Source organism: Rhodotorula paludigena (assembly GCF_050403205.1).
Source record: "Rhodotorula paludigena JCM10292 DNA, Rt_paludigena_JCM10292v1_ctg31, whole genome shotgun sequence".
Classification (NCBI taxonomy): Eukaryota; Fungi; Basidiomycota; class Microbotryomycetes; order Sporidiobolales; family Sporidiobolaceae; genus Rhodotorula; species Rhodotorula paludigena.
This window is the reverse complement of record NW_027481427.1, coordinates 155,966-179,114: the sequence shown is the minus strand read 5'-3', so window position 1 is coordinate 179,114 and position 23,149 is coordinate 155,966. Positions and strand designations below refer to the sequence as shown.

General features: G+C 62.8%; 9 protein-coding genes across 9 annotated transcripts; 5 read left to right on the top strand and 4 right to left on the bottom strand.

Moving 5' to 3' along the window:
- Positions 1 to 289: 289 nt before the first annotated feature.
- JCM10292_001825 (uncharacterized protein) lies at positions 290 to 2,933 on the top strand (the record flags this gene model as incomplete). Its single annotated transcript, XM_076650097.1, has 9 exons — positions 290 to 442; positions 503 to 1,041; positions 1,662 to 1,724; positions 1,789 to 2,059; positions 2,153 to 2,161; positions 2,232 to 2,257; positions 2,324 to 2,479; positions 2,574 to 2,799; positions 2,859 to 2,933. 9 exons carry the CDS (start codon positions 290 to 292, stop codon positions 2,931 to 2,933), a joined length of 1,518 nt encoding a protein of 505 aa, XP_076504391.1.
- Positions 2,934 to 3,357: 424 nt separating this feature from the next.
- On the bottom strand, positions 3,358 to 8,716 carry JCM10292_001824 (uncharacterized protein; the record flags this gene model as incomplete). The annotated part of the gene is made up of 19 exons (XM_076650096.1): positions 3,358 to 3,875; positions 3,930 to 4,158; positions 4,221 to 4,354; positions 4,410 to 4,629; positions 4,686 to 4,806; positions 4,867 to 4,966; positions 5,026 to 5,201; positions 5,282 to 5,481; positions 5,549 to 5,722; positions 5,780 to 5,975; positions 6,039 to 6,156; positions 6,215 to 6,326; positions 6,382 to 6,518; positions 6,573 to 6,664; positions 6,719 to 6,854; positions 6,913 to 7,105; positions 7,188 to 7,382; positions 7,456 to 8,409; positions 8,468 to 8,716. 19 exons carry the CDS (start codon positions 8,714 to 8,716, stop codon positions 3,358 to 3,360), a joined length of 4,254 nt encoding a protein of 1,417 aa, XP_076504390.1.
- Positions 8,717 to 9,499: 783 nt separating this feature from the next.
- On the top strand, positions 9,500 to 10,293 carry JCM10292_001823 (ubiquitin-like domain-containing protein; the record flags this gene model as incomplete). The annotated part of the gene is made up of 2 exons (XM_076650095.1): positions 9,500 to 10,021; positions 10,090 to 10,293. 2 exons carry the CDS (start codon positions 9,500 to 9,502, stop codon positions 10,291 to 10,293), a joined length of 726 nt encoding a protein of 241 aa, XP_076504389.1.
- Positions 10,294 to 10,580: 287 nt separating this feature from the next.
- On the bottom strand, positions 10,581 to 11,469 carry HOT13 (Hot13p; the record flags this gene model as incomplete). The annotated part of the gene is made up of 5 exons (XM_076650094.1): positions 10,581 to 10,701; positions 10,824 to 10,891; positions 11,004 to 11,156; positions 11,322 to 11,378; positions 11,461 to 11,469. 5 exons carry the CDS (start codon positions 11,467 to 11,469, stop codon positions 10,581 to 10,583), a joined length of 408 nt encoding a protein of 135 aa, XP_076504388.1.
- A 194-nt stretch (positions 11,470 to 11,663) lies between these two features.
- Positions 11,664 to 13,717, top strand: ALG3 (dolichyl-P-Man:Man(5)GlcNAc(2)-PP-dolichol alpha-1,3-mannosyltransferase; the record flags this gene model as incomplete). Its single annotated transcript, XM_076650093.1, has 7 exons — positions 11,664 to 11,943; positions 12,022 to 12,121; positions 12,194 to 12,344; positions 12,426 to 12,625; positions 12,704 to 13,122; positions 13,205 to 13,355; positions 13,519 to 13,717. The coding sequence occupies 7 exons, from the start codon at positions 11,664 to 11,666 to the stop codon at positions 13,715 to 13,717; spliced, it is 1,500 nt and encodes a 499-aa protein (XP_076504387.1).
- Positions 13,718 to 14,233: 516 nt separating this feature from the next.
- On the top strand, positions 14,234 to 17,456 carry JCM10292_001820 (choline/carnitine O-acyltransferase; the record flags this gene model as incomplete). Its single annotated transcript, XM_076650092.1, has 12 exons — positions 14,234 to 14,386; positions 14,589 to 14,714; positions 14,798 to 14,862; positions 14,921 to 15,179; positions 15,241 to 15,591; positions 15,658 to 15,737; positions 15,795 to 16,005; positions 16,073 to 16,163; positions 16,234 to 16,384; positions 16,447 to 16,868; positions 17,003 to 17,013; positions 17,085 to 17,456. The coding sequence occupies 12 exons, from the start codon at positions 14,234 to 14,236 to the stop codon at positions 17,454 to 17,456; spliced, it is 2,292 nt and encodes a 763-aa protein (XP_076504386.1).
- Positions 17,457 to 17,609: 153 nt separating this feature from the next.
- On the top strand, positions 17,610 to 18,002 carry JCM10292_001819 (uncharacterized protein; the record flags this gene model as incomplete). The annotated part of the gene is made up of 1 exon (XM_076650091.1): positions 17,610 to 18,002. One exon carries the CDS (start codon positions 17,610 to 17,612, stop codon positions 18,000 to 18,002), a length of 393 nt encoding a protein of 130 aa, XP_076504385.1.
- Positions 18,003 to 18,414: 412 nt separating this feature from the next.
- On the bottom strand, positions 18,415 to 20,077 carry JCM10292_001818 (SMP-30/gluconolactonase/LRE family protein; the record flags this gene model as incomplete). The annotated part of the gene is made up of 8 exons (XM_076650090.1): positions 18,415 to 18,446; positions 18,513 to 18,714; positions 18,776 to 18,863; positions 18,918 to 19,046; positions 19,105 to 19,248; positions 19,309 to 19,323; positions 19,388 to 19,646; positions 19,699 to 20,077. 8 exons carry the CDS (start codon positions 20,075 to 20,077, stop codon positions 18,415 to 18,417), a joined length of 1,248 nt encoding a protein of 415 aa, XP_076504384.1.
- An 864-nt stretch (positions 20,078 to 20,941) lies between these two features.
- Positions 20,942 to 22,997, bottom strand: JCM10292_001817 (uncharacterized protein; the record flags this gene model as incomplete). Its single annotated transcript, XM_076650089.1, has 9 exons — positions 20,942 to 20,953; positions 21,021 to 21,047; positions 21,188 to 21,468; positions 21,534 to 22,227; positions 22,299 to 22,350; positions 22,410 to 22,466; positions 22,536 to 22,553; positions 22,648 to 22,725; positions 22,969 to 22,997. 9 exons carry the CDS (start codon positions 22,995 to 22,997, stop codon positions 20,942 to 20,944), a joined length of 1,248 nt encoding a protein of 415 aa, XP_076504383.1.
- Between the last annotated feature and the right edge of the window lie 152 nt (positions 22,998 to 23,149).

The window sequence follows — 23,149 nt, the reverse complement described above, 5'->3', positions numbered from 1 at the left end:
TGACTCGGGTGTTGTTCTCGGTGGTACCGCCCTCGAGATGTGTCGGACGAGTGTGCTTCCGCTTGCTGTCCGGGAGTTGCCGGCCGCGGCTCGGGGTGGACTGGTGATGAGCGGAGGAGAGGAGCGGAGTGCGCGAGGGGCCCGGGCGGGAGCTGTCCGTGCGGGGGCGCCGCCCGCTCGCCTTCCTCATCGCTATGATCGCTCGGCCTCCTCCCTCCGACGCTCGTCTCGTGCCTTCTGCGACTCTTCCCGAACCCGCGGCTGGTCCTGCTTCCTTGCTTGGCGCACCATGAGCCGAACAGACACAGCGAGAGAACCTGCCGACCCCGCGGCGCTCGCTCGGTACTTGCTGGCCAAGGCTGCTGAGCTCGCCGCTGCAGACGACGGAGCTACCCCGCAGCGCTACATCATCGCTCTCACTGGTATTCCTGGCTCCGGCAAGGTAGAGTCGCCGCGTTCACCACGAGCTCCGGCGCCACGCTGAAACTGCTTTGCACCGCAGAGCACCTTCTCGGACCGTCTCATCCAGCACCTCACTGCATCTGACTCTAGCGCAACACCATGCGCCGTACTCGTACCTATGGACGGCTTCCACCGGACTCAGGCAGAGCTGGCGGCCGATCCCGACCCCGACTTCAGCTTCCGCCGACGAGGCGCTCCCTTCACCTTCAACCCTGACGCCCTTCTCTCCCTGGTCCGCCGAATCCGCACCACTCCCTCCTTGACGGCACCCTCCTTCTCGCACGCCAAGAAGGACCCCGTCGAAGGCGACGTCAAGATCGAGCCGCACCACCGCATCGTCCTCGTCGAGGGGACGTTCCTCATGCTGGACGAGGCGCCGTGGTCCTCGATCGCGCAGGAGGTCGACGAGCGGTGGTTCTACGACGTGCCGGAGGAAGTGGCGCTGCAACGAGTTGTGCAGCGGCACATCGCTGCGGGACTGGCGGCGGACAGGCAGGCGGCAGAGGCCAAGGCGCTAGCCAACGACGTGCTCAATGCGCAGCTGGTGCTGTCCAAGTTGATCACGCCGGATAAGACGCTGTACGAGGTAGAGGCACCGCAATAGATGTTGTTTGCTCGTTTTCCTGGAGCCAGCTTGTGACGGTTCGAGATCGTTTGTCTTCCGCCAACTCCCACTCCTCGCCGACTCGTCAGACGTGCTCATTGTCTACACGAGCGAAACCTCATGCTCGCATTCCTGTGGTCCGCCAGCGGAAAGCTAGCGGTCTAGGTAGCACGACCGAAGCCCTGCGCAACTTCCGAGGGCACGCCTCTTCGCACGCACTCTCTGCGGCGCAGAATGCAAGCGAAATGCTCTGCTGCCGGCCCAATCTAGCCTTGGCTTGCCGCTCGAAAGCTCAGGACGCCTCGTGAAGCCGCGGCTGAGCCACTCCTAGCGAAGTGGGGCGAGCCGACGGTCGTCCGTCTCTTCGGGGCGGACCTGTCCGTCGCCCCCAACTCGCCCCGCTCGGCTCCGACGCAGGCGATGTTGCTAGCAGCCGCGTTCTCTTGCTTCCTGCTTCACACTGTTCACTGCGAACGGCGCAAAGAACATCCTCGAACGCCAGCTTACCATGTGCGTAGGCATCCGAAGTCGGCTTCCTCTTAGCTTGAACGCTCTCGCTGACCCCAGGCCGCGACTCTCTTCACTCACCTTGCAGGAGTCACCCTACTGATGGTCCCTTCCCCGTGGCGGGCCCCAAGCTGCCCGACTCTGTAATCGAGTGCGCCTGCAGTCGAACCTTCATGCGAAGAGTGCGGTCGAGCTGACCCGCCTTTTCCTTGCAGCATGTTCAACATGAAGGGCCGCGTTACTGCCATCACGGGTGGAGGCAGTGGCATTGGCTACGCCGTGGCAGAGGCCATCGCAGAGGTTGGCGGCAACGTCGCGCTCATCGGGCGCCGCGACCAGTCCGAGAATGCCGACAAGCTCGCCAAGAAGTTCGGCATCCAGTGCAAGGCGTACTCGTGCGACGTGTCGGCCGGCTACGAGGCGGTCGAGACGACGATCAACCAGATTGGCGCCGACTTCGGGCGGATCGACGTCTTTATCGCTAACGTGCGTCTCTTCCGTCTGCCCGCCGGCCCTCATTCTTTCATTCAGGTATGACCTGATCGGGATTCGTACTGACGAGTCGGTTGCTTGCTGCAGGCTGGAGGAGTGCGTGCCGAGAGCCCTTCGACCTTCTTAACCCGGACACCCCCAGCTGACCGCCGTCTTCTTTCCGCAGGGAGTTCCCGGTTCGATCGACGAGAAGTACGTTCTGACTCTCCTCGATGCGCTTACAACGGGCGGAAGAAATTGACGCAACGGCACCCACAGCTACGACGTCAAGTCCTGGGAGTTCACGCAGAACGTCAACCTGAACGCGACGTTCTACTGCGCCAAGGCGGTCTGCCCGTGGTTCAAGAAGGCTGCAGAGTCGGGCGTCAAGGCGTCTTTCATCGCCACCACCTCGATCTCGGCGCACATTGTCAAGTGGGTCTTTTCTTTTTTTTGCCCTGCGGAAACTCTTGTCCGCGGCGGCGATCCTTAGAAGCTGTAGACTGACTGTGTGTTTCCGCTCCTGCAGCGTCCCGTACGACCAGCCGGCGTACAACTCCTCGAAGGCTGGCACTCTGCACCTCTGCCGCTCCCTCGCTCGCGACTGGCGCAACTTTGCAAGGTGCAACACGGTCTCGCCCGGTTTCTTCGACACCGTCATGGGCCCGTCGGACGCGGAGGTCGCACAAGTCGTGTACCGCCTCAGCGTCTTCGGCCGCGTAGGCGATGTCAAGGAGCTCAAGGCAGCATACCTGGTGCGTCCCGCAATTCATGCCTATCTTGTAGCACTGATGGCTGACGGGTATGTGCACAGTACCTGGCGTCGCAGGCTTCGACGTACACCACGGGGTCGGACATCCTCGTTGACGGCGGTTACACCCTCACGTAAATAGCTGCGCGAGCCGGTTTAAATTCTAGATTGTACGAGCAGGTCAACTATATCCTCAAGGCTCTGAGAGGTCGGCGAGAGCGAGCGCCCGACAATTCTGGACCTCTAGCATTCAAAAACGAGAGCAACCCGAATGGGCGACTTCTGTCCGACCTTCAGCCGGGCAAGCGGCCAGCCCCGCTTGTGCGCCCTGTGGTATAAGAGCTGGAGCACTGCAGTCACTATCTGCGGACGAGGGTTGGGCGTGGAACCCTCCGTGTCAGCCCTTTCTGCAGCCCGACACAGTCCGCGAACTCCCTGATCCGCCTCTCACGACGCTCCTATCATTGAGGCGCGATGATGCATGCGATGCAGTGCAATTGGATGAAATATTGAGCAAGAAAAACGGGACACAGAAAGAAAGACGAAAGGTACAGTCCGAATCTCAGATGGGCACCGGTGACGCCCGCTCCTCCCACAGCTGCTGCACCTTCCTCTCGAGCGCCCTCGCACGCTCCCGCTCCGCCCACAGCTGGCTGCGCGGGTCGCGCTGCACGCGCTGCCACGGCTTGCGGCCGTCCTCGGGGACGAGCGCTGGGCGCGAGACATCGACGAGTCGTGGAGTCGCCGAGACGAGGCGCGCCTCGCGCAGGAGACGCTTTGAGCGTGTGGCGAAGGACTCGGCCGCGAGAGCTGACGGTGGACGTCGGGTGGACGGGCCGCTGAAGTCCGGCGCGGGCTCGGCGGGCTCGGGCGGTTCGGGCGTGAGCGGCGGCGTGGGCGGGAGCTCGTACGTGGGGAGCGTGTCGAGATCGGAGAGTAGATCCTGCGATTTGATGTAGGCGTTCTCCGAGCGCAGGAAGCGGACGGCTGAACGGAGCGAGGTGATCTGCTCGATGAGGTAGGAAGTCTCCATGTTGCCCTCGTATACCGACGGATCGGCGTGCGAGGCGGAATTCGGGCCTGTAAAAGCCCCGTCAGCAACTGCCGGACCTTGTCGAGGGTAAACAGACTCACCCTGCTTCTCGGCCGTTGCCGCGACCTGGCGCAACTTGTCGAGCTCCTGCTCCATCTTGTCGAGATCGCGCTGAAGCACCTCGTTGGCCTCCTCGTACGTGCGCTCCTGCTTGCGGCTCTTCGCCAGCTCGCCCTCGAGCTCCGTCATTGCCTCGGCCTGCTTCTTCACGCCCTCAAAGCGCTTCTCCATGAGCTCAATCTTCACGGCAGCTTCTTGGTGAGCTTGGTCCTGTAGAGCGGATACGGTTTGTAAGCACGAAAGCGGCGCGCGGAGGGAGAGAGCATTCGCACCTTTGCACGCATGTCGCGGAGCATGTCGCGCATCTCCTCGTTCAGCTTGACGACCTGGCGCTCGGCATCAACGTTGATCGCAGCACTTGACTGTAGCTGCGTCACACGCGCGAGCCATGGCGCATCGAAAGAGACTGTGAACTCGCGAGGTCAGTGCTGATCTCGTCCGCATATTCAGCGATTACGCACGCTTGACAACGTGCTCCGGCTCCATGGCGGTCGTGAGCGTCGTGCCAATGTTCTGTGTTAGCTGAACCAGAAGCGCGTTGACCTCTTCGAGCGGGCGCGGCGATTGCTTGCCCAGCTCGACGGCCGCGATCTCCTTGGCGATGGCCAGAAGCGTCGGCAGCTCGAGGGGCTGCTTTGTCGAGCGAATCTCGGCGACATAGTGCTGGACGTCGGACGCGAGCTGCGATGTAGCCACGATGAGCCGGATGATGAAGAAGTCCGAGCAACCGGCCGTACCTTGAGCATGGCCCCGGCGATGGCGCTGCTGTTGTAGGCGAGTGTCTCGAAGCCTTGCGCATGATCGACGCTGAGAGCCGAAGAGGTCGCGTTGAGATCTTCGAAACGACGCAGCAATTTCCTGTGAGTCTCGAACATCAGAACTCTGCTCGGCTTGCTGCTGCAGGTCGGAAAGCCTCACTTCGTCAGCACCTTGGCATTGCGTGCGTGGTTGACAAGGTTCTGAAGCGGCTTGAAGATCGCGTCGTCGAGGTCACCATCGCCAAGGTCGACTTGAACTTCTGCTATCGCTGGATCAGCATACTATGCGCCGTGCGAAGATGCTGTATGCGGAGCGCACCGGGGTCACGCGACACTCCCGCGACAGTCTGCTTTGCGAACCCAGCAGCGGCTGCCACAGTGTCGAAGTCGAGGTCCAGTGAGTGGACAAACGCGGTTTCACGCTCCGCAAGGTCGAGCGTCGGGTCAAGGTTGGCAAGGTGCGTTTCGGCAAGATGCTCGGCTTGCGCGATGAAGCTGTGATCCAACAAGGGCGTCCCGATGAGCGAAAGAGCAGCGTCTCGCGTAAATGGACCGGGGAATTGGCCCGCACGCACCCGTCGACCTCCTTGCCACATTCGGCCTCCCTAAGCTCCTCTTTCCTCAGCGCCTCGATGAACGCGTCGATGCGGCGCTCGACCGTGGCGACCTCACGGTACACGCGGCCCATCTTGAGGAACGTCTCGGGCTGACAACGCTCAAGGTGCGCGGCGAAGCGGCGGTTGAGGGCGGCAAAGTGGCCAAGCTTGGCCCGAGTCTGTGTGATGTCGGCGTCAGCGCCGGTGGGAAGGTGACAAGACAGCAATGCAAGACATATAACGCACCTCGCAGATCCCGACGAGCTCCTCCGGAACAACGCCGTCGAGCGCCTCGCTGACGCTGTGGTTCTGCTCGATGAAGCTGTTGAGGAGCTCAACCTTGTACGTGACGCGCTCAAAGAAGAGGAGCGCCTCGACCGCGTCGGCGTCGGACTCGAAGAACGACGGCAGGAGGTATGGCTGTCGATGTGAGGAGTCAACCGCGCGGCTCGTACCGAAAGAGACAATCTCACGCACCTTGACAATCGCGAGGTGCTCTGCGGCCTGCTTGGCCTCGAGCTTGCGCAGCTCGAGATCGATCGCCTTGACCTGGCTCTTGAGCACCGACGATTGGAGCTTGAGGTTGAGGTTAAGCATCGCCTGCGACTGACTCGTGAGCGACTGCGACTCGTTCGCCTGCGTAGCCTGGTGCTCGCGCAGCTGCTCGAGATCGCTGCGAATGTAGATTTGGTGTCAGACAGACGACGGAATCGAAGGCCTGACTGATACGACGCACCCCTGCAGGCTGCTGACAAGCTCGCGGAATTGTCCGATCGTGCCCTCGTAGTCGACGCAGCTGTCTTCGAGCGAGTCGTTGCGGCGACGCAACTCCTGAAGTTGCAGGTCCTTGACGTCTGCGAATAGCGTGCGCGTCAACGAAAAGTACGCAGACGTGCAGAATCGGCAACGAACCGAGCTCTTCTTGCAGCTGCTTCTCCGTTTCGAGGTGACTTTCCTCGAGCTCGTCGGCGAGCTCGCGCAGTGCTTCGAGCTCCTCGACGTCCGCCTTGAGAATCTCGTTGTCCTGCTCGAGGTATCGTCAGACTGTGCGCCGCAACGAGAATAACGAGGACACGCACATCATGCAGCTTCATGTTGCGCTCGGTGAGCTCCTCAAGCATGTCCTGCGCCTCACCCGCAACATCGAGCTGAGCCTTGAGATCTTCGATCTTGCTCTCGGCCGCATCGAGCTCGACGGCCATGTTGTCGAGGTCGGCTGCGAGACAGAGTCAGCGAGGGTAGACAACCAGGAGAAGCGTCTGAGGTGCACCTTGAAGGTCGGCACTCAGGTCAAGCTCTTTTTCGAGAGACTCGATCTTGCGTTTGTGCTCTGCCTCCGTTTCCGTAGTCAAATCGCGCAGTCTGAGGGACAGCATGTGAGCGGAGCCTAAGCGGACAGGGACAAAGAAGGCTCACCGCAGAAGAGCGTCTTTCAGACGGGCGTTCTGCTTTTCGAGCTGGCGGTAGGCGAGTGATGACGGGGCTGAGGCGCCCTCGTTGCCACCTTCTGCGACACGCGCAACCTCTGCGTCTCCCGCACCTTCGAGGCGGGCTGTGCGAGCGCAGCTTCAGTCGCAGCCGAACCGGCCAGTACTCGAAAGGGTGCGCACCATTCTCTTCCTTGACGACTTCGACCTCGACCTCAAGCTCGCCGATCCGGCCCTCAAGCTCGAGCACGCGCGCCTGGGCCTCCTCGAGTTCTGACTCGGCGATCTCCTTGTCGAGGAGGCTGTGCTCGACCTGTTCCTGCAGGTCGTCGAATTTGGACTGGACAGCGTCACGGTCTGAGGAGAGGTCCTTGTTCTGTAGGCACAAGATCTCAATGTCAATATCCGCTCGACGGTCCTCAACATCGAAAAGCGTTAGCGCGAGAGTCGTGCCGCACCTCGCGCTTCAACTCCTTGACCTCGCCCACGAGCTCGACGACCCTCGCCTTGGTCTTCTCCCTCACCCGGTTCCACTCGTCGGCCTCCTCCCTCAACCGGTCCAGCTCCCGGAGCTTGTCGCGGTCCTCGGCGCGCCGCCGCTCGACAATCGACAGCTTGGCCGCGAGCTCGTCGTACAAGCGCTGCGGGACAGTCTGCAGGGTCGCAGCGAAGCCGGCGTCAGTCAGGGTGCGGAGCTTCAAGAAGTCAGAAGCGAGAGCAACGTACAGCTTCGACGGCTCGTCGTGCATCCGTCCCGCGGAGCGAGAACGGGTCATTTCCCTCCTCCCTCGCCACCGCGCCCGACCGTGCAGAAGCGAGGGGCCTGTTCACCGCCGATTCTTCGTGCTCTTGCTCCCGCGCAACCTCGTCCTCGCCGTCCTCGTCCTCACTCGGCACATCAGGTGGCGCCGGAGGAGAGACGACGCCCGCTCTTCGTGCACTCGCCGCACTCCCAGCTCTCGCGCCCGCGCCGCTCAGACTCCCAACACTGCTCGCGCTGCCCGCGCTCAGCTGGCGCGCCATTCCCGCCCCTGCGCCGGTCGCGCGCAGCGTCGGCGACTTGAGCCCCGGCGCAATGCCGGGCGCAGGACCTGCGATCCCAGAGCGCGCGGACGCGCCGGCGCGAGCGGCGGCGACGCGCGAGATGCGCGGCGTAGGCGCTGGCGCGGGAGATGGCGCGGGCGGAGCAAAGTTGGTGGGGGCGGCTTTCGGGACGGACGAGGTGGAGGAGGCGGGTGAGGGGGATGGGCGCGTGAGGCCGGTCGTGCGAGGAGTTGGGGGGACGAGTCCTGTCCGCCGGGCGCTGGGAGTTGGAGGAGGGAGTTTCGAGGTGGATGCTGGTGCGGAGGGCGGAGGGAGGACGGAGGTGCGGCGGTCCGAAGCGGAGGCGGAAGAGGGTGGGCGAGAGGCGAGAGATGCACGAGACGACGGCTTGCCCGGTGATGCGCGCACGTCCGCTGCTGCAGACGTTGTGCTCGATGCAACGGAGGACGGTCGGCGAACAGCGGGCGTCGAGGATGACGGACGCGGTCCAGTCGCGGAAGAGACGGGACGGCTGGGCGGGCGAGCACTCGTAGTCGACGGCGGACGGGTGGTCGAGCGTGAGAGGGGACGAGAAACGCTGGCCGATGGTACTGGAGGCACTTTAAACTCAGGCTCGGCGTTGGAGGGACTCGGCGACTGCAGAGCTGACGATTAGTCGCAAGGTCAGGGCGCGGAACAGCGACAACAAACGCACCGGTGCTGCCTCAGTGTCGCCTGCTTCGTCCAGAACGGTGACCATGCTCGCTCGCACGAACACGCCGTGCCCCTCTGCGCACGCAAAGTAGCGCTGTCCAGCAACGCTGCCATCGTTCTTGCCGGTGGGCTCGTCCAGCTCGACGCCGACCCACTTGCCCGCAGCGAAGGCTGTCTGGCCTACAAAGCGCACGTAGCCGACGCCTGCAGTCACCTGGACGCGTGTGCCGAGCGAGAGGACGGCCGACATGGTCGCGGTGGGGAGGATGGGCAACGTCCGCCTCGCAAGCTCGTGGGAGCCGCCTGATTTGTAGGCGCCCCTTTAGACAGCTCTAGAGGCGGACGGGCGGATCTGGACCGCTCAGGTAGGCGCGCACGCGGTCGAAGCGGTGTTTGCTGATGAGAACGAAGAGCGCAAACACCTCGTTGCGCAGCGGTCGACCTCCGAGAGAGTGCAGCAGAAGCAAGTGCACCGTTTGAGCTCGCGCAAATGCCCTCTGGTGGGCGGCGACGTGAGCGGAACGGATCGACGCCGCTCTCGTCGCGAAGTCGCGGTCCTTGCTTCCCGCGCAACACTCGTCAGACGCAGAAAGCTATGCGCATGAGCTAGCTGCACTCCGCTGCCATCGAACTGTCGCGATCGACGCGCTTGAGCCGTCCGCACGCTCCTGCTCTTCCTCTGCGCTCTCGTCTGGAACTCGCTTGTGTCGATTATTGTCGCCAGCTTGGCCGGTAATTCGTGATCGCCAGCCTGCTAGCAGCGCGTCAGTTGTCACGCGCTATGTGAGCTCCGAATCAGCGCCACGCCGGGCCAGCTCGATGTGCGCTCCTGGAACTTTGCAGCTCGCGAGGCTGGGACGACAGGAGGCGAAGCGGCGTTCCAAGGCGCACACGACGCGCGTTCTCTCTTCCTCCGTGCACTGCTGCTTGCTGCTCGCTTGCCTGGGGAGGACCAGCGGACCGCTCGTGACGAACACGCTCCACGCCCTGCCTGTCATTTCAGTCCTGTCCGCGCCTCGCAGACACGCCCACCATGCCTTCCATCCCAGACTCGCTCTACCTGCGTCACGGCGACGTGACCTACCTTCTCCAGCGTCCCTTGAACCACTCCGAGCTGTGCGCCCAGGCGCGCCGCCTGTTCTCCATCGAGCCCGAGACGGTCATCCACCTGGAGCGGCTGGTCGACGAGATCGGTGCCGTGCGCATCACGGACGAGTCGTGGGCGCTCGACACGGCGCAGACGAGGCTGTCCGCGAGTCCAGCTTTGTATGTTCTGGTCGTCGAGGAGAGTGAGTCTGCAGAGGAAGGGGACGACGACGACGAGACGCTGAGCGACCTGGGAGCCCTCAACTGGGACGACTGCCGCGCCTCGCTGCTCTCAGGTATCATGACTCCGAGTGCCCCTGTCGCACCGAGTGTGCAGGAAACGGTCGCTGCTGAGGACGAAGAAGAGCCAGCTCCGAGGGCGCTCCAGCGCACCGATGTCCCGACCAGCTCGATTGTAGACTTTGGGCGGTGCTTCACGCTCAATGCGCGTCTTTCAAGCGGGCGCGATGTGCGTCACTTCCCTTGCCTTCGTCTCACCTGCTCGCTGACCTTCTTTCCCCGCAACGCTCGCTGCAGATTGCGATCCCTGTGCATCCCCTCTGCCGCATCCATGAGCTCAAGGCTCACATCGCCGCGCGAGAGGATCTCTCGCTCGGTGAGCAGAACCTGGTATGGGCGGGATCTGTGCTAGAGGATGATCGCACGGCCGCGTCCTACGGTCTACCGAGGAGCAGCATCCTCCACGTCGTGCAGCGCACGAGTGAGTCCGAGTACTGGTAGGGCCCAACGTCGTAGCGTCTGTTGTTGTGCACTTTATCGCAAATGCCGTGTTCCCGCTGCACCGCTGTTGCGCACGCCGAGAGACGGGCCCAAGCAACTGGCCAGAGACGTGGTTGCGCGAGTAGGTCCCGATCGAGGCAAGTGCCCCGCGTCGGAGTCGTGCATGTCTAGCGTGCAATGCGGAATATGCGGGTTGATACCAGGTACAACAACTATCCTCGCTCATCCCGTCCTGGACCTCTATCCGCTGCCCCTTCCTCCGACCAAAACACCCGACTGCTGGTGCGTCATTGCCGAGCCTCTGCCCCGGGCTCGGGCCCAGGTGCCCCATCAAGCTGTGTGAGCCACTCGTCGAGCTCCGAAGTGTCGATCTTGCCGTCTGCTGCGATGCGCTCGTCCTTGATGGCGCTGTGTGCGTTCGTGGAGCAGTTCACGCCTCGCGTCAGAAGAGAGCTGGGCAAGCGGGCAGGTATATCGCCGCTGCCTGCCTCGCGAACAATGCGGCCGCAGGCAAGGAAAGGGAAACGCACCGGTTGTCAACTCGGGTGTCTTCACTCTCCACCGTCAGCATTGCGTTCGGCGTCTTTGCCTCGATGACCTGCAGGCAAATGACATGTCAGCTGCGGGCTTCAAGACAGAGAAGGCGCGCGTGGTGCTGTCCAGCTGCCGGATGGACGAGGCGGCAACCCATGGCGACACCAGAGACGCACGTAATGGTTGTCGCAGTGCGGGCAGAACTCGTCGCTCTCCTCGTACGTGCTCATGTCCTTGCGGAACGCCTTGCGGCACTTCTTGCACATGAAGGCCATCTCGGTCGTGCGCGCGAGCGGGTGGTCCGACACTTCGGCGTGGCATTCTGCGCACTGTCAGGCGGGCGAGCGGGTCGCACACAGTCGTATGAGGTTTGGAGGCGTCGCGATCATCGTGAAGGGCCCGAGGTTGAGGTGGACAGGCGGCGGAGCATGCGGGGAGGACGAGGTCAGCTCTTTCGCTCGCATCGCACGGAGGCAGGCGGCGGAAGCACGCACGTCGAACCACTTCCTGCAGCACGGTGCCCGGATGCTGGCCTGCGCGTTAAGTATGTGCTGCTCGCACGGAGCGAGACGAGTCGCGACGCGAAGAGATGAGCAAAGTCGACGCAGACGGCGAGACGGCGGAAAAGCGCACCTTGCACATGGTTATAGGTGTCCACGAGCTCCGCTCAGCTTGCCTAGTACGGCCTGGCCACGAGATGAGCGAGCGGCGAAACGCTGTCGACGAACAAACGCAGCGAACGGCGACAACGCGGTCCTCGCTTCTACCGTACGCTTCCCAGCCGTGCAGAGGCTGTGCGAGAGTCACGTGGACGCGCAAGGTGCTTTGCCGTCAGAATGTACGGCGCACCACCTCCACCACCTCGCTCTCCTCGTCGGAGTGCTGCACCGCCGACATCTGCAGCGGCCAAGGTGCAGGAGCTACACGACGACGTGCGAGATCCTCGCTCGCCCGTCAGGCAGACGAGCGGGCCCGCAGTACCACCTCTTGTCTCGCATCTCTTGAAAAACCCGCTCGCCCTGTTCACCGACCACCAGCGATGCTTCGATCTCGTCGCCGGCCTCCTGCTGCTCTCAGAATGCTTGTTATGCTTCGGCATTGTGCGCTTTGTCAAATGTGCGTGTCAACTCCAGGTCTTTTGCCAGTCTGTTCCTGCCTGTCGTAGACTGACTAGACGAGTCGACGCTCAAACAGACACCGAGATCGACTTTTCGACCTACCTGCAACAAGCGCAAGCGTACCTTGACGGCGATAGGGACTACAGTCTCATGACGGGCGCGTCAGGGCCGGCCTAGTACGTCTGTTTCCGTTCGTTCCTGCGTCTTCAGTTGGAGTCGGATGTTCACGCAAACCTGTGTACATGCAGCTACCCCGCCCTGCACATCTACGCCTATTCGGCGCTGTCATACCTGACCGAGGGGGGCAAGCACCTCGAGCGGGCCCAGTGGGCCTTTGCCGGCGTCTACCTTGCAACGCTCGCGATTGTCATGTTTGGCATCTATCGCCGCAACAAGGCTGTGCGTCCCCTTCTCGAGCTTCGCGCATGCGCTGTGTGACGCAACTCTTCAGCATCCGTGACTCACACATACCAACCCCAGATCCCGCCATACGCCCTCATCCCGCTCACCCTCTCCAAGCGCCTTCACTCGATCTACATGCTCCGCATGTTCAACGACGGTCTCGTCATGATGTTCGTGTACGGCGCAATCGCGCTGTATGTGGTGCCGACGGGCGGGAGCAGCCAGAGGGCGAGGAGGGCGACGGAGCGGCGGTGGATGCTGGGGACAGTGCTGCTCAGGTGCGCAGGAACTTCCGTGTTTGGAGCAAGGCGACTTGTGGTCGATTGCTCTGATCGTCGCCTCACTCCGTCGCACAGCTGCGCACTCTCGATCAAGATGTCGACCCTCCTGTTCCTCCCCGCCCTGTTCTACCTTCTCTTCACCTTCCACTCCCCCCTCTCCCTCCTCTCGCACCTCGTTCTCCTCCTCGGCCCTCTCACGCTCTTCTCGCTCCCCTTCACGCTCCCCTCCCAGTCACACACGATCACCTACCTGCGCCAAGCGTTCGACTTTGGCCGCGCGTTCGACTGGCGCTACACGATGAACTGGCGTTGGCTCGGCCAAGAGGCGTTCGAGAACCCGCGCTGGGGCAGCGTGCTCCTATGCGCGCATGCGGCCGGGCTTGCAGCGTGGGCGCTCAAGTGGACGCAGGAGGACGGCGGGGTCGCGAGGCTGCTGCGGCGCGGCCTCGAGCGGCCGGGGAGGAAGGCCGGACTGACGGCGCTCTCCACGAACCGTGCGTTGCATGTCCTTCGCGACTTGACCCTGCATGCCGAGCTGACTGTCGCACCTTCGCCCAACCGGTACACGAATCGCAGGCATCCCGACCATGTTCTTCCTGTCGAACCTCACGGGCATCCTCTGCGCGCGGTCGCTGCACCCGCAGTTCTACGCCTGGTTCGCGTGGAGCCTGCCGTGGCTCGTGCTCGGTGGAGTGGAGGGAGAGGGGTCGCTGAACGGGATGCAGGGGTGAGTGCCTCCTTCATTGCAGCCCCGTCCTGGACGCGCGCAGCAAAGCTCGAACTATCTGCTGTATCTCAAGCATCGGAAGTATGATACACGCGGGACAAGCGAGATGGCGCTCTTGCGGCTTCAGGCGCTTACTCCTTCCTCGCTTCTCACAACTCCACAGCGTCCTTCTCCTCGGCCTGATCGACATCGGCATGTCGGCCTGGCCATCAACTGTCAACTCGTCACTCGGCCTTGTGCTCGCATTGCTTGTGGTGCTCATGCGCAGCTACTACGTCGAGTCGCCCGTAACGACTATGGCCCAAGCGGAGGAGTGGGTCGTCCCGGTTGAATGGGAGGATGAGCGCGAGAAGCGCGAGTAACAAGAATGCGGTACGAGCATTTGTAGAGGCCTAGGTTGTTGTGCACAATTGAGTACAGCATTCCCCGCCGGACGACGTTGAGAAGGCCGACGGTAGCCTCCGTCCACACACCCCCTGCCGCCTTCTTCGGGCCGTTCTGCACTCGTGCGTGATTCTCCGAAGGTCCCGAAGGAGTCTGTCAAAGGCCGGAAGCCTAGACGCCGGCATCGCGCCCATTCCCCGACGGCCGCGCAAGACGCACTTCGCGGTTTGCCCCGACGCGTCAGATCTGCGAATCACGCGCACGCCGAGTGTCGGGGCTGTGCGCGCTGTGCTCGCTGGCTGGAACAGCGGCCCCGCATCGTCCGCTGCTCGGACTTGGTCGTGGCCCCTCGTCGTCGTCTTGCTCCTCGCCCGCGTCGCTTGCTCTCGCAAAGTCGACAGTCCGGCTTGCTACTTCAAAGTGCTACAATCGCTGAAAGAGCCCAAGAACGCTGTCAGAGCAACCGCCCCGACCTTCACAGCCTCTCACCCAAGATGCCGTCCCGCCCGCACACGGTGTCATCGACGCCCGTGACGCACTTCCCGGCGGGCAAGACGTTCCAGGGGCAAGGGATGCTGCCCAAGCTCCCGGTGCCGCCCCTCGAGGACACGATGCGCCGTTACGTGCGCGCGCTCGAGGGCTTGCAGGTGAGATCATCGTCCTTGGCGGTGCAACTTGACAGACGATCACACGGGCCGTCGAGAAGGGCGCAGGGGGTACCATCAGCCCCTCTTGTGTCCTTGGTGGCTGCTGCCCCTCCGCACGAGCTCTTGTCGCGATGCTGTAGCTGATGCTGCTTCTTCCCCACCCTCGGCCCGATCCCACTCCTCCCGCCTTCACGCCGCACAGTCGTACTCCGAGCACGAGCGCACGAAGAAGGTGGTCGACGAGTTCCTGCACAAGGAGGGCCCGGCGCTGCATGAGCGGCTCAAGCAGTATGCGAGCGGGAAGGCGAGCTACATTGAGGAGTGGTGGGTGCGTAGAGCCTTTATTTCTGGATGTGCTCGCTCTTGCGAGCGTGCCAGAGTTTGTTACTGACTTGGCGTGCTCGTGAACAGACGGAGAGCTACCTGAGCCACTCGGAGTCGGTCGTCCTGTCGCTCAATCCCTTCTTCATCCTCGAGTGCGCCTCGTCAATCCTGAAGGTCTTCCTCACCGAGCTGATGGAACTTGTCTCTCAGGGACGACCCCACACCTGCTCGCGGCAATCAGTTGATGCGCGCAACCTCTCTCATCCTCGCCTCTCTCGCTTTCGTCCACGACCTTCGCACAGGGCAGCTCGAACCCGATGCGTTCCGCGGCACGCCGCTCGACATGAGTCAGTACCTCAAGCTGTTTGGCACGTCGCGCATCCCCACCAAGACCGGGTGCCGCATGGAGATCGACCCGGCGAGTCGCCATATCGTCGTCATGGCGCGGGGGCAATTCTACTGGTTTGACGTATGTAGCGACGTGCGCAGCACAATGGATGAGTATTCGTCCTGATCCAACCACTGCGCAGGTCCTGGACTCGAAGCACCGCCCCGCTCTCACGGAACGCGCCCTCCTGTCGAATCTCACCGCCATCATCTCCGACGCGGGCCGCACGCCGCCGAACCAGGTCTCGCAGTCGTCTCTCGGCGTCCTCTCGACCGAGCGGCGCGCAACCTGGGCCGGACACCGGCACCACCTGACGAAGCACGAGGGCAACGCCATGTGCCTCGACGTGATCGACAAGGCGCTGTTCGTCGTGTGCCTCGACGACACGAGCCCCGAGAACGCGAGCGAGATGTGCAACAACATGCTTTGCGGGACGTACAAGCTCGAGAAGGGCGTGCAGGTCGGGACGTGCACGAACCGCTGGTACGACAAGGTTCGTCTCTTTGCCTTTCGGTTGTTCCCCTGTGCTCGCAATAGCTTGTTTACCATTCTCGCGCAGCTGCAAATCATCGTTGCCGCGAACGGCGCTGCGGGCATCAACTTTGAGCACTCGGCTGTCGACGGGCACACGGTCCTCCGGTGCGCTTTGCTTTCACCCAGCATGCTGTTGCAGGAAGCTGAGCATCGGGCTCGCAGCTATGTCGCCGACGTCTATACCGAGCTCATCCTGCGTTTCGCCCGCTCGATCAACTCGGCGGCCGGCACGCTGTTCAAGGCCAAGGTCTCGCCGTGGGCTAAGGGCGGGCCGGGCAAGAAGGTCGAGCCGCAGGGCGAGGAGCCCGAGGAGATCGACATCGCGCCGAAGAAGCTCGAGTGGGTCATGACGCCGGAGCTCAAGATGGCAGTCGTACGTTTGCCTTGTTCCGGCTCCGTTCCCCCCTTCACAGGCTTGAGCTCACGGATACATCGTACAGCGCTTCGCCGAGACGAGGCTATCCGACCTCATCTGCCAGAACGAGGCTGTTGCGCTCGAGTTCGAGGTTTACGGCAAGAACGCCATCACCCGTCAGTCTTGTCTCTTGCCATGCTCTCCGTCTTCGCCTCCCGTTCTTCTGCTGACGAGGCGCGTCTACAGAGCACGGCTTCTCGCCCGATGCGTTCGTCCAGATGGCGTACCAAGCCGCATATTTCTCGCTCTACGGCCGCATCGAATCGACCTACGAGCCAGCCATGACCAAGAACTTCCTGCACGGCCGCACGGAAGCCATCCGCAGCGTCACGCCCGAGTACGCTCGCGCCATGTGCTCGTACCGCTACTTGCACGACTGACAACGCCATCTTTCCGCAGGTCGGTCGAGTTTGTCAAGAAATTCTGCTCCGATGCTTCGCCGCGCGACAAGATCGAAGCGTTGCGTAAAGCGTGCAAGGTCCACACCGCGCTCACGAAAGAGTGCTCGCAAGGCCTCGGGCAGGACCGCCTCCTGTACGCCATGTACTGCCTCGCGCAGCAGGCCGAGCAGCGCGCGCGTGCCAACTCGGCGCTCGAGAACGGTACGGTCAGCCCGGACCCGGCAAACTCGAGCAGCGACTCCGACTCGGAGGACTCGAGCGAGGTGAGCGCTTCGATCGCGGCGCGCATTCCGGAGCTCTTCAAGGACCCGGGCTACGCCACCCTCGGCCACTCGACTTTGTCGACTTCGAACTGCGGTGATATCTCGCTCAGACTCTTCGGCTTCGGGCCTGTCGTTAGCGACGGCTTTGGCTTGGGTTGTACGTCCTTCTTCCGCCCTGTCCTCGAGCCCCCTTCCCGTTCTCCACCTTTGGCATCATCTACTCCGTTGCTCCCAACGAAGTCTGTTGCTCACCTGTCTCTGATTCCCATCCTTTGCTCGCACCGCGCGTAGACATCATCAAGGTGCGCCTGCTTCGACCTCATTCCTTCTCGCATCAGACCCCGGTCTTACTCGGTTGCATGTCTCCCTGCAGCCTGACTCCATCTCGATTTGCGCCGCATCCAAGCACCGCCAGACCAGCCGGTTCCTCGACGCTCTCCGCTCGTACTTCGTCGAGGTCATGCGGCTGCTCAAGCAGCTGCACGCCGAGGCGAACCGCAAGCCCAACTCGACCTACGTCGACCACTTCGCTGGCGAAATCGACGTCCGCACGGGCAAGCCGCTGTCGTCACTTCGCAACGGCCGCATCGAGACGTCCGCCGAGGACGAGATCACATACTCCGACGGGTACGGCTTCTATGGCGCTTTGACGCAGGAGGTCGAGCGCGCGCTTGACACGCAGCGCAAGCCTCGTGCGAGGACTCAGGTCGTGCCCGGAACGAGGATCCAAACCGTCGAGCTGTGAAGCGCTCGCTCACCTCTGCTTTCTCAGTCCGCACTCCCTTCCCTGCTGTTGTCTTTCTGTGAGATCACTTACGCAATGCCTCCTGCAAGAATACTTGTCGACGTCGACGTCCCTTGACCGAGAGTGTGACCTTCTCAAGTTCCCTTCTGCACTATGGTTGCGCCTGCAGGGAGCACATCTTTCCTTTGCTTGCAGGACTGCCGAAAACTCGCGGCAGCAATGCACGGCGACATGGAGCAGGGCCAGCGCGAGGTCATCATGAAGGAGTTCCGCTCGGGCTCGTCGCGTGTCCTCATCACGACCGACCTTCTCGCGCGCGGCATCGACGTGCAGCAGGTCTCGCTCGTCATCAACTACGACCTCCCGTCGTCGCGCGAGAACTACATCCACCGCATCGGTCGCGGCGGCCGCTTTGGTCGCAAGGGTGTCGCCATCAACTTTGTCACCACCGAGGACGTCCCCGCCCTCCGTAACATCGAGCGCTTCTACAACGCCCAGGCGAGTCTTGACCTACTCTCGCGCGAAAGGACGGGGACGAGGCGCTGACTTGGTAATTCTCGCGCATCTCCCAACCCTGGTCCTCTACCTCGTCTCGTTCGCCTACCCGCACTCGCCTGTCTCCGTTACTCCTCCAACAGATCGACGATTGATACTCCAGCGCTGCACATCAGACGCGATGCGCGCCATCATGGGCTCTTTAGCGCTTCTCGCCCAAGTCGACAGCCCGTCAAGCCTGCGCAAAACGGTCCTCAGGCTGACAAGAAAGGCGATGAGGTGGACCCGTACTTCCTGCTTGCGTCCGTCAGCGCTTCGCAGCGTCCCTCAGTGCCTCAAGCGTGCCTCTCACTCGTGCACGCGGCGGCAAGGTTGACGAACGACGGGCTTCTTTGCAGCATGCAGTTGAGGATTGGTTGTTCTGTGCAGGAGCTGATTTTTGTGGGCTGCACAGTGCGCACGATCACACGACGCGGACACCCGTCACGTTGAGACCTAGAGGCGAAGAAATCGTAAGCCGGACCGCATCCTGATGGGAAAGAAAGGACGCTAGAAGCGCACCCGTGATGCGGTACACCGAGTCCTCGCCCGTGACCCACAGGTCGTCACCCTGGCCTTCCTCAGTGGCAGGGACGAACGCGAGCTGCGTCGCCCTGCCGGGAAGCTGGATGAGCCCGAGCAGCTGCCCGTCCGGGTTGATCACCTCGATGGCGCTCTGCTCGGCACCGCCGAACTCGGACCAGACGCGGCCGGCGGTGTCAACCTGCGAGCTGGTTGTCAACACCTGTAGCTGAGTGTGCAAAGAGGGCAAACGGAAGGCGCACCTTGATGCCGTCAGGAACGCCCGACGGGTTGCGCCAGAAGACGCGGCGGTTCGCAAAGAACGGTCCGGGCACAACATCGAAAGCATAGCTTAGCACGCTTGTCAGCGCTGTACAGTGTATAACTGAAGCCTCGGGTGCTCACATGGTGCGTGGGCCGACAGTTGCGGGGAGGACCGGGCCGCGAGAGCTGCCCGTGTCGGTCACGTAGAGGACGGAGCCGTCCGGCGAAAAGACGAGGCCGTTGGGCTGCTGGATGCCGTCAACGATGGGACTATCGGAATTTACGAATGAGTATGCAAGATTCACGGCAAATTGCTAACGGTACGCACCGGACAAGCTTTGTCGTGGCATTGTAAAGGTAGACCGAGTTCTCGACTTGCGGGATGCGAGGGTTGAAGCCGTTCAGCTGCCCGTAAGACGCATCGGTGAAGTAGAGGTTGCCCGCATCGTCCGCCACGATGTCGTTCACGGCGCTGCAATGTGGCGGGATTGTCAGCGACAGAGGCCAGCCGAATCCGGTCAGGTCGACCTACTTGAAGCGGAGCCCGCTGCAAACGGGATGTCAGAGTCAGTTTGTGCACTCGCGAGCATCGGGCGCGTCTCTCAACGCACTAGTAGTTGTCGATGACAATCGACGACTGGTTCGTCTGCACGTCCACAGCGATCACAGCCGAGTTGGTCTCGTTGCCGCCGTTGGTCGAGATGTACAGCTTGCCGTCGTGGTACGTCGCGCCGTTGGCGTTCTCGACGGGCGGCGAAGCCGTAAAGTTGTGCAGGGTCGACGTGTTGAGGTCGATCAGGAACTGCGACGTGCCGAGGTTGGGGATGAAGAAGAGCTGGTGCTTCTCCGGGATATAGACCAGCGCCTCGTCTGGATGTCGACGAGTGAGCACGAGACGAGCCAAAGCGAAAGAAGCACTCACGGAAGTCGCCGCCAGAGAAGACACGCTCGACAGTCGCATTGCCCGCAATCTCGAAGAACTCGGCCTGGTACGCTACCGCAGTAGCTTGGCTGAACCGGGTGAGCTCATCGCGCGCCTGCTGGACGGACGGGCCCGAGTAGTTGTACGAGGGCGAGTCCGGGAGCGAGACGTTCCAGAGGGTCGCATTGTCCGTGCCGATACGGTCAAGCGGCATCGGCAGGGCATTGAGGATGTCCAGATCAGGGGTGTAGGCAGTCGCGGGAGGAGGTGCAGTCGTGTTGGCCTCCTGAATCAGCTGTCGAGCAGCGAGGGGAGCAGCGAGGGGAGAGGCGAGCGCAGGAAGCGCCGCCAGGGCGGCAGCAGCAGTCAGGGCGAGCATAGGCGGTGGTGCGGTGGAAAGCAGGAGAGCAAGCTGCGCGGGCGCGTCGTGCGCCGAAAGCAGTCTCTGGCGCTGATCTTGATCAGCCCTTTGAAGATGGGGCCGAAGATGGGATGACGTGGACGCGCTAGCACGACATGGGAATTGCGGGCTTTGCGCGTGCGCAGAGACAAGTTCCAGCGGGAGCAGCACAGTACGGGGCTTGTGTGCATCACTGCGATGTGCACAGCGATAGCGAGGAGCTGAGGATGAGAGCGCTGAGGCGGGAGGTGAACCGCGCGAAGAGCGCTGTGGGGGTCAGGCTAGTGCGCTTCACGGCCCGCACGATTGTGCAGCACTCGAGTGTCCACTCCCTGCATCGCTTGATCTGGTAGAGCGAGCAAGGGCTGGAGAAGAGGAAGCAGTCGAGCGTTGCCGCGTTGCCGGGAGGCCGTCTCGAGCCCTCCCCTGATCTCGCAAGAACACGCGCATCAGTCCGTTGCGCCCGACAGAGAGCCTCGTGGGCTGAGCTCACGGGAGAAGGCAAGGGAAGCTAAGGCGGGGAGAGTGAGAAGTTACAATTGCCAGCTACGAGGAGTCGAAAAGGCTTTTAGGGAGGGGGTGTGAGGGAGGAAGAGGGGAGGGGATGTAAGAGAAGAACCACGACAGAAAAGAGCAAAGCGGGGGGTGGTGCTGCAAAAGGGAAAAAAGAAGAGGAAGGGAGTGGGACAACAAGAGGAAAAGGGCGGCGAGACGGATGAAGCTCGTCCAAGGGGAACGCAAGAGGGTACCGCCCTCTACGCGCTCCTGACAAAGCACTTCGCCCGATACACCCAGTCGCCTCGCGGAAGGGCATCGTGACCGCCCGAGGTAACGCATGCGCGCTTAGATGAGGTCCTGCGAGACGGAGGTGTCGGTCAGTCTTTCTGCGCCAAGTCTCCATCGTGAGTGTTTCGATACGCACGGCAACGTTCATGGGCATCTCGTCGATCTGTTGGAAGAGTATCGGAGACAGGAGAGTGCGGGTAGGCGAACGAGACGAGGTAGAGGACCAGGGTTGGGAGATGCGCGAGAATCACCAAGTCAGCGCCTCGTCCTCGTTCTTCCGCGCGAGAGTAGATCAAGACTCGCCTGGGTGTTGTAGAAGCGCTCAATGTCACGGAGGGCGGGGACGTCCTCGGTGGTGACAAAGTTGATGGCGACACCCTTGCGACCAAAGCGGCCGCCGCGACCGATGCGGTGGATGTAGTTCTCGCGCGACGACGGGAGGTCGTAGTTGATGACGAGCGAGACCTGCTGCACGTCGATGCCGCGCGCGAGGAGGTCGGTCGTGATGAGGACGCGCGACGAGCCCGAGCGGAACTCCTTCATGATGACCTCGCGCTGGCCCTGCTCCATGTCGCCGTGCATCGCTGCGGGGTTGCGCACACACGAGTCAGCAACCACGAGATAACACCGCGGACGAGAAGAGACGCACCCGAGACGGTGAACTCGCGGGCCTGGAGCTTGTCGGTGAGCCAGTCGACCTTCCGGCGCGTGTTGCAGAAGATGACGGCCTGGGTGATGGTGACGGTCTCGTAGAGGTCGGAGAGCGTCTCGAGCTTCCACTCCTCCTTCTCGACGGCGATGTAGAACTGCTTAATACCTTCAAGCGTGAGCTCGTCGCGCTTGACGAGGATGCGGATCGGGTCGCGCATGAACTTGGTCGTGACCTCGAGAACGTCGGCGGGCATGGTGGCCGAGAGGAGGACGACCTGGGTCGTGGGCGGGAGGAGCTGGAAGACGTCGTAGATCTGGTCCTTGAAACCGCGCGAGAGCATCTCGTCGGCCTCGTCAAGGCAGAAGATCTTGATGTGGTCCGTCTTGAGCGCGCGGCGCTGGATCATGTCGTAGACACGGCCCGGGGTGCCGACGACGACGTGCACGCCCTCGTTGAGCGCCTGCATCGCCTCGCGGACCGACGTGCCGCCGACCGCGGCGAAGCACTCGATGTTCATGTAGTCGCCGAGGGCGACAACGACCTTCTGGATCTGCTGCGCGAGCTCACGCGTCGGCGCGAGGACGAGCGCCTGGGGCTGCTTGAGCGAGGTGTCGATCGACTGGAGAATCGAGACGGAGAACGTCGCCGTCTTGCCCGTGCCGGACTGGGCCTGGGCAATGACGTCGTGGCCCTGCAATGCGCCAGAGCAAGGGTGTGAGCCCCTTGAATATGCGCCGAACGAAGCGGATGTGAGAGACGCACGGCAACGACGGGCATGATGGCGCGCTGCTGGATGGCCGAGGGGCGCTCGAAACTGCACGGCGCGGGGCTTGTCAGAACGGTGCGGAGCTGTGGATGCGACTGAGAGCGCACCCGTAGGCGTAGATGCCGCGGAGGAGCTCGGGGCGGAGCTTCATGTCGTCGAAGTTGCTGCGGAAGCGGGGCGAGGGAGGTGAATACGGGCAGCCTGATGCGCAGACGGTGGCTGGATAGACTCACTCAATGACCTGGTCCCAGCTGCGGGTGCACACGAGCAAGGATCAGCGGGTGTCGCCGTGGTGCGCCTCGTCACTCGGACGAGCCGGCGAGCGAGAGGGGGCGGGGGACGCACTTGGACTCGATGAGAGCCTCCTCGGGGTTCTCGAGGCCGGCAGCCTGGGCGGGAGCCTCGGCGGCGGGGGTCTCAGGCCTGCAGGGGCGCACACAGGACGCGAGAGGGCGGGGCAAGCCGTCAGCGCATCGTCTCGACAAGAAGGCCGTCGCCACCCTGCCGTCCCCTCAGCCTGTGCGAATGCGGTGCCGCGCTCGTCGACGGCAGAACGTCTGCGTGCGTCGTTTGCGCGGTCACACGGGCTGGCAGGGGGGGCGTGGGCGGGCGAGGCGCGGGGGCGAGCAGGGGGGCGTGAAGAAGCGAAGGGGGCGGGGGCCGCACTTGGTAGCCTCGGGAGCGGTGGACGCCATGATGGGTGGGCGGAGAGGGCTAGCGAGCTAGTGGGGCGTAGACGGGCGCAAGGACCAGTCTACCGACGCAGGGTGCGGGCAGAGAGGGCCGCCCTGCGCCCCTCGGCGCCTTTGCCCCTCTGCGCGCGAGCAACGCGGTCCGCGCTCACTCG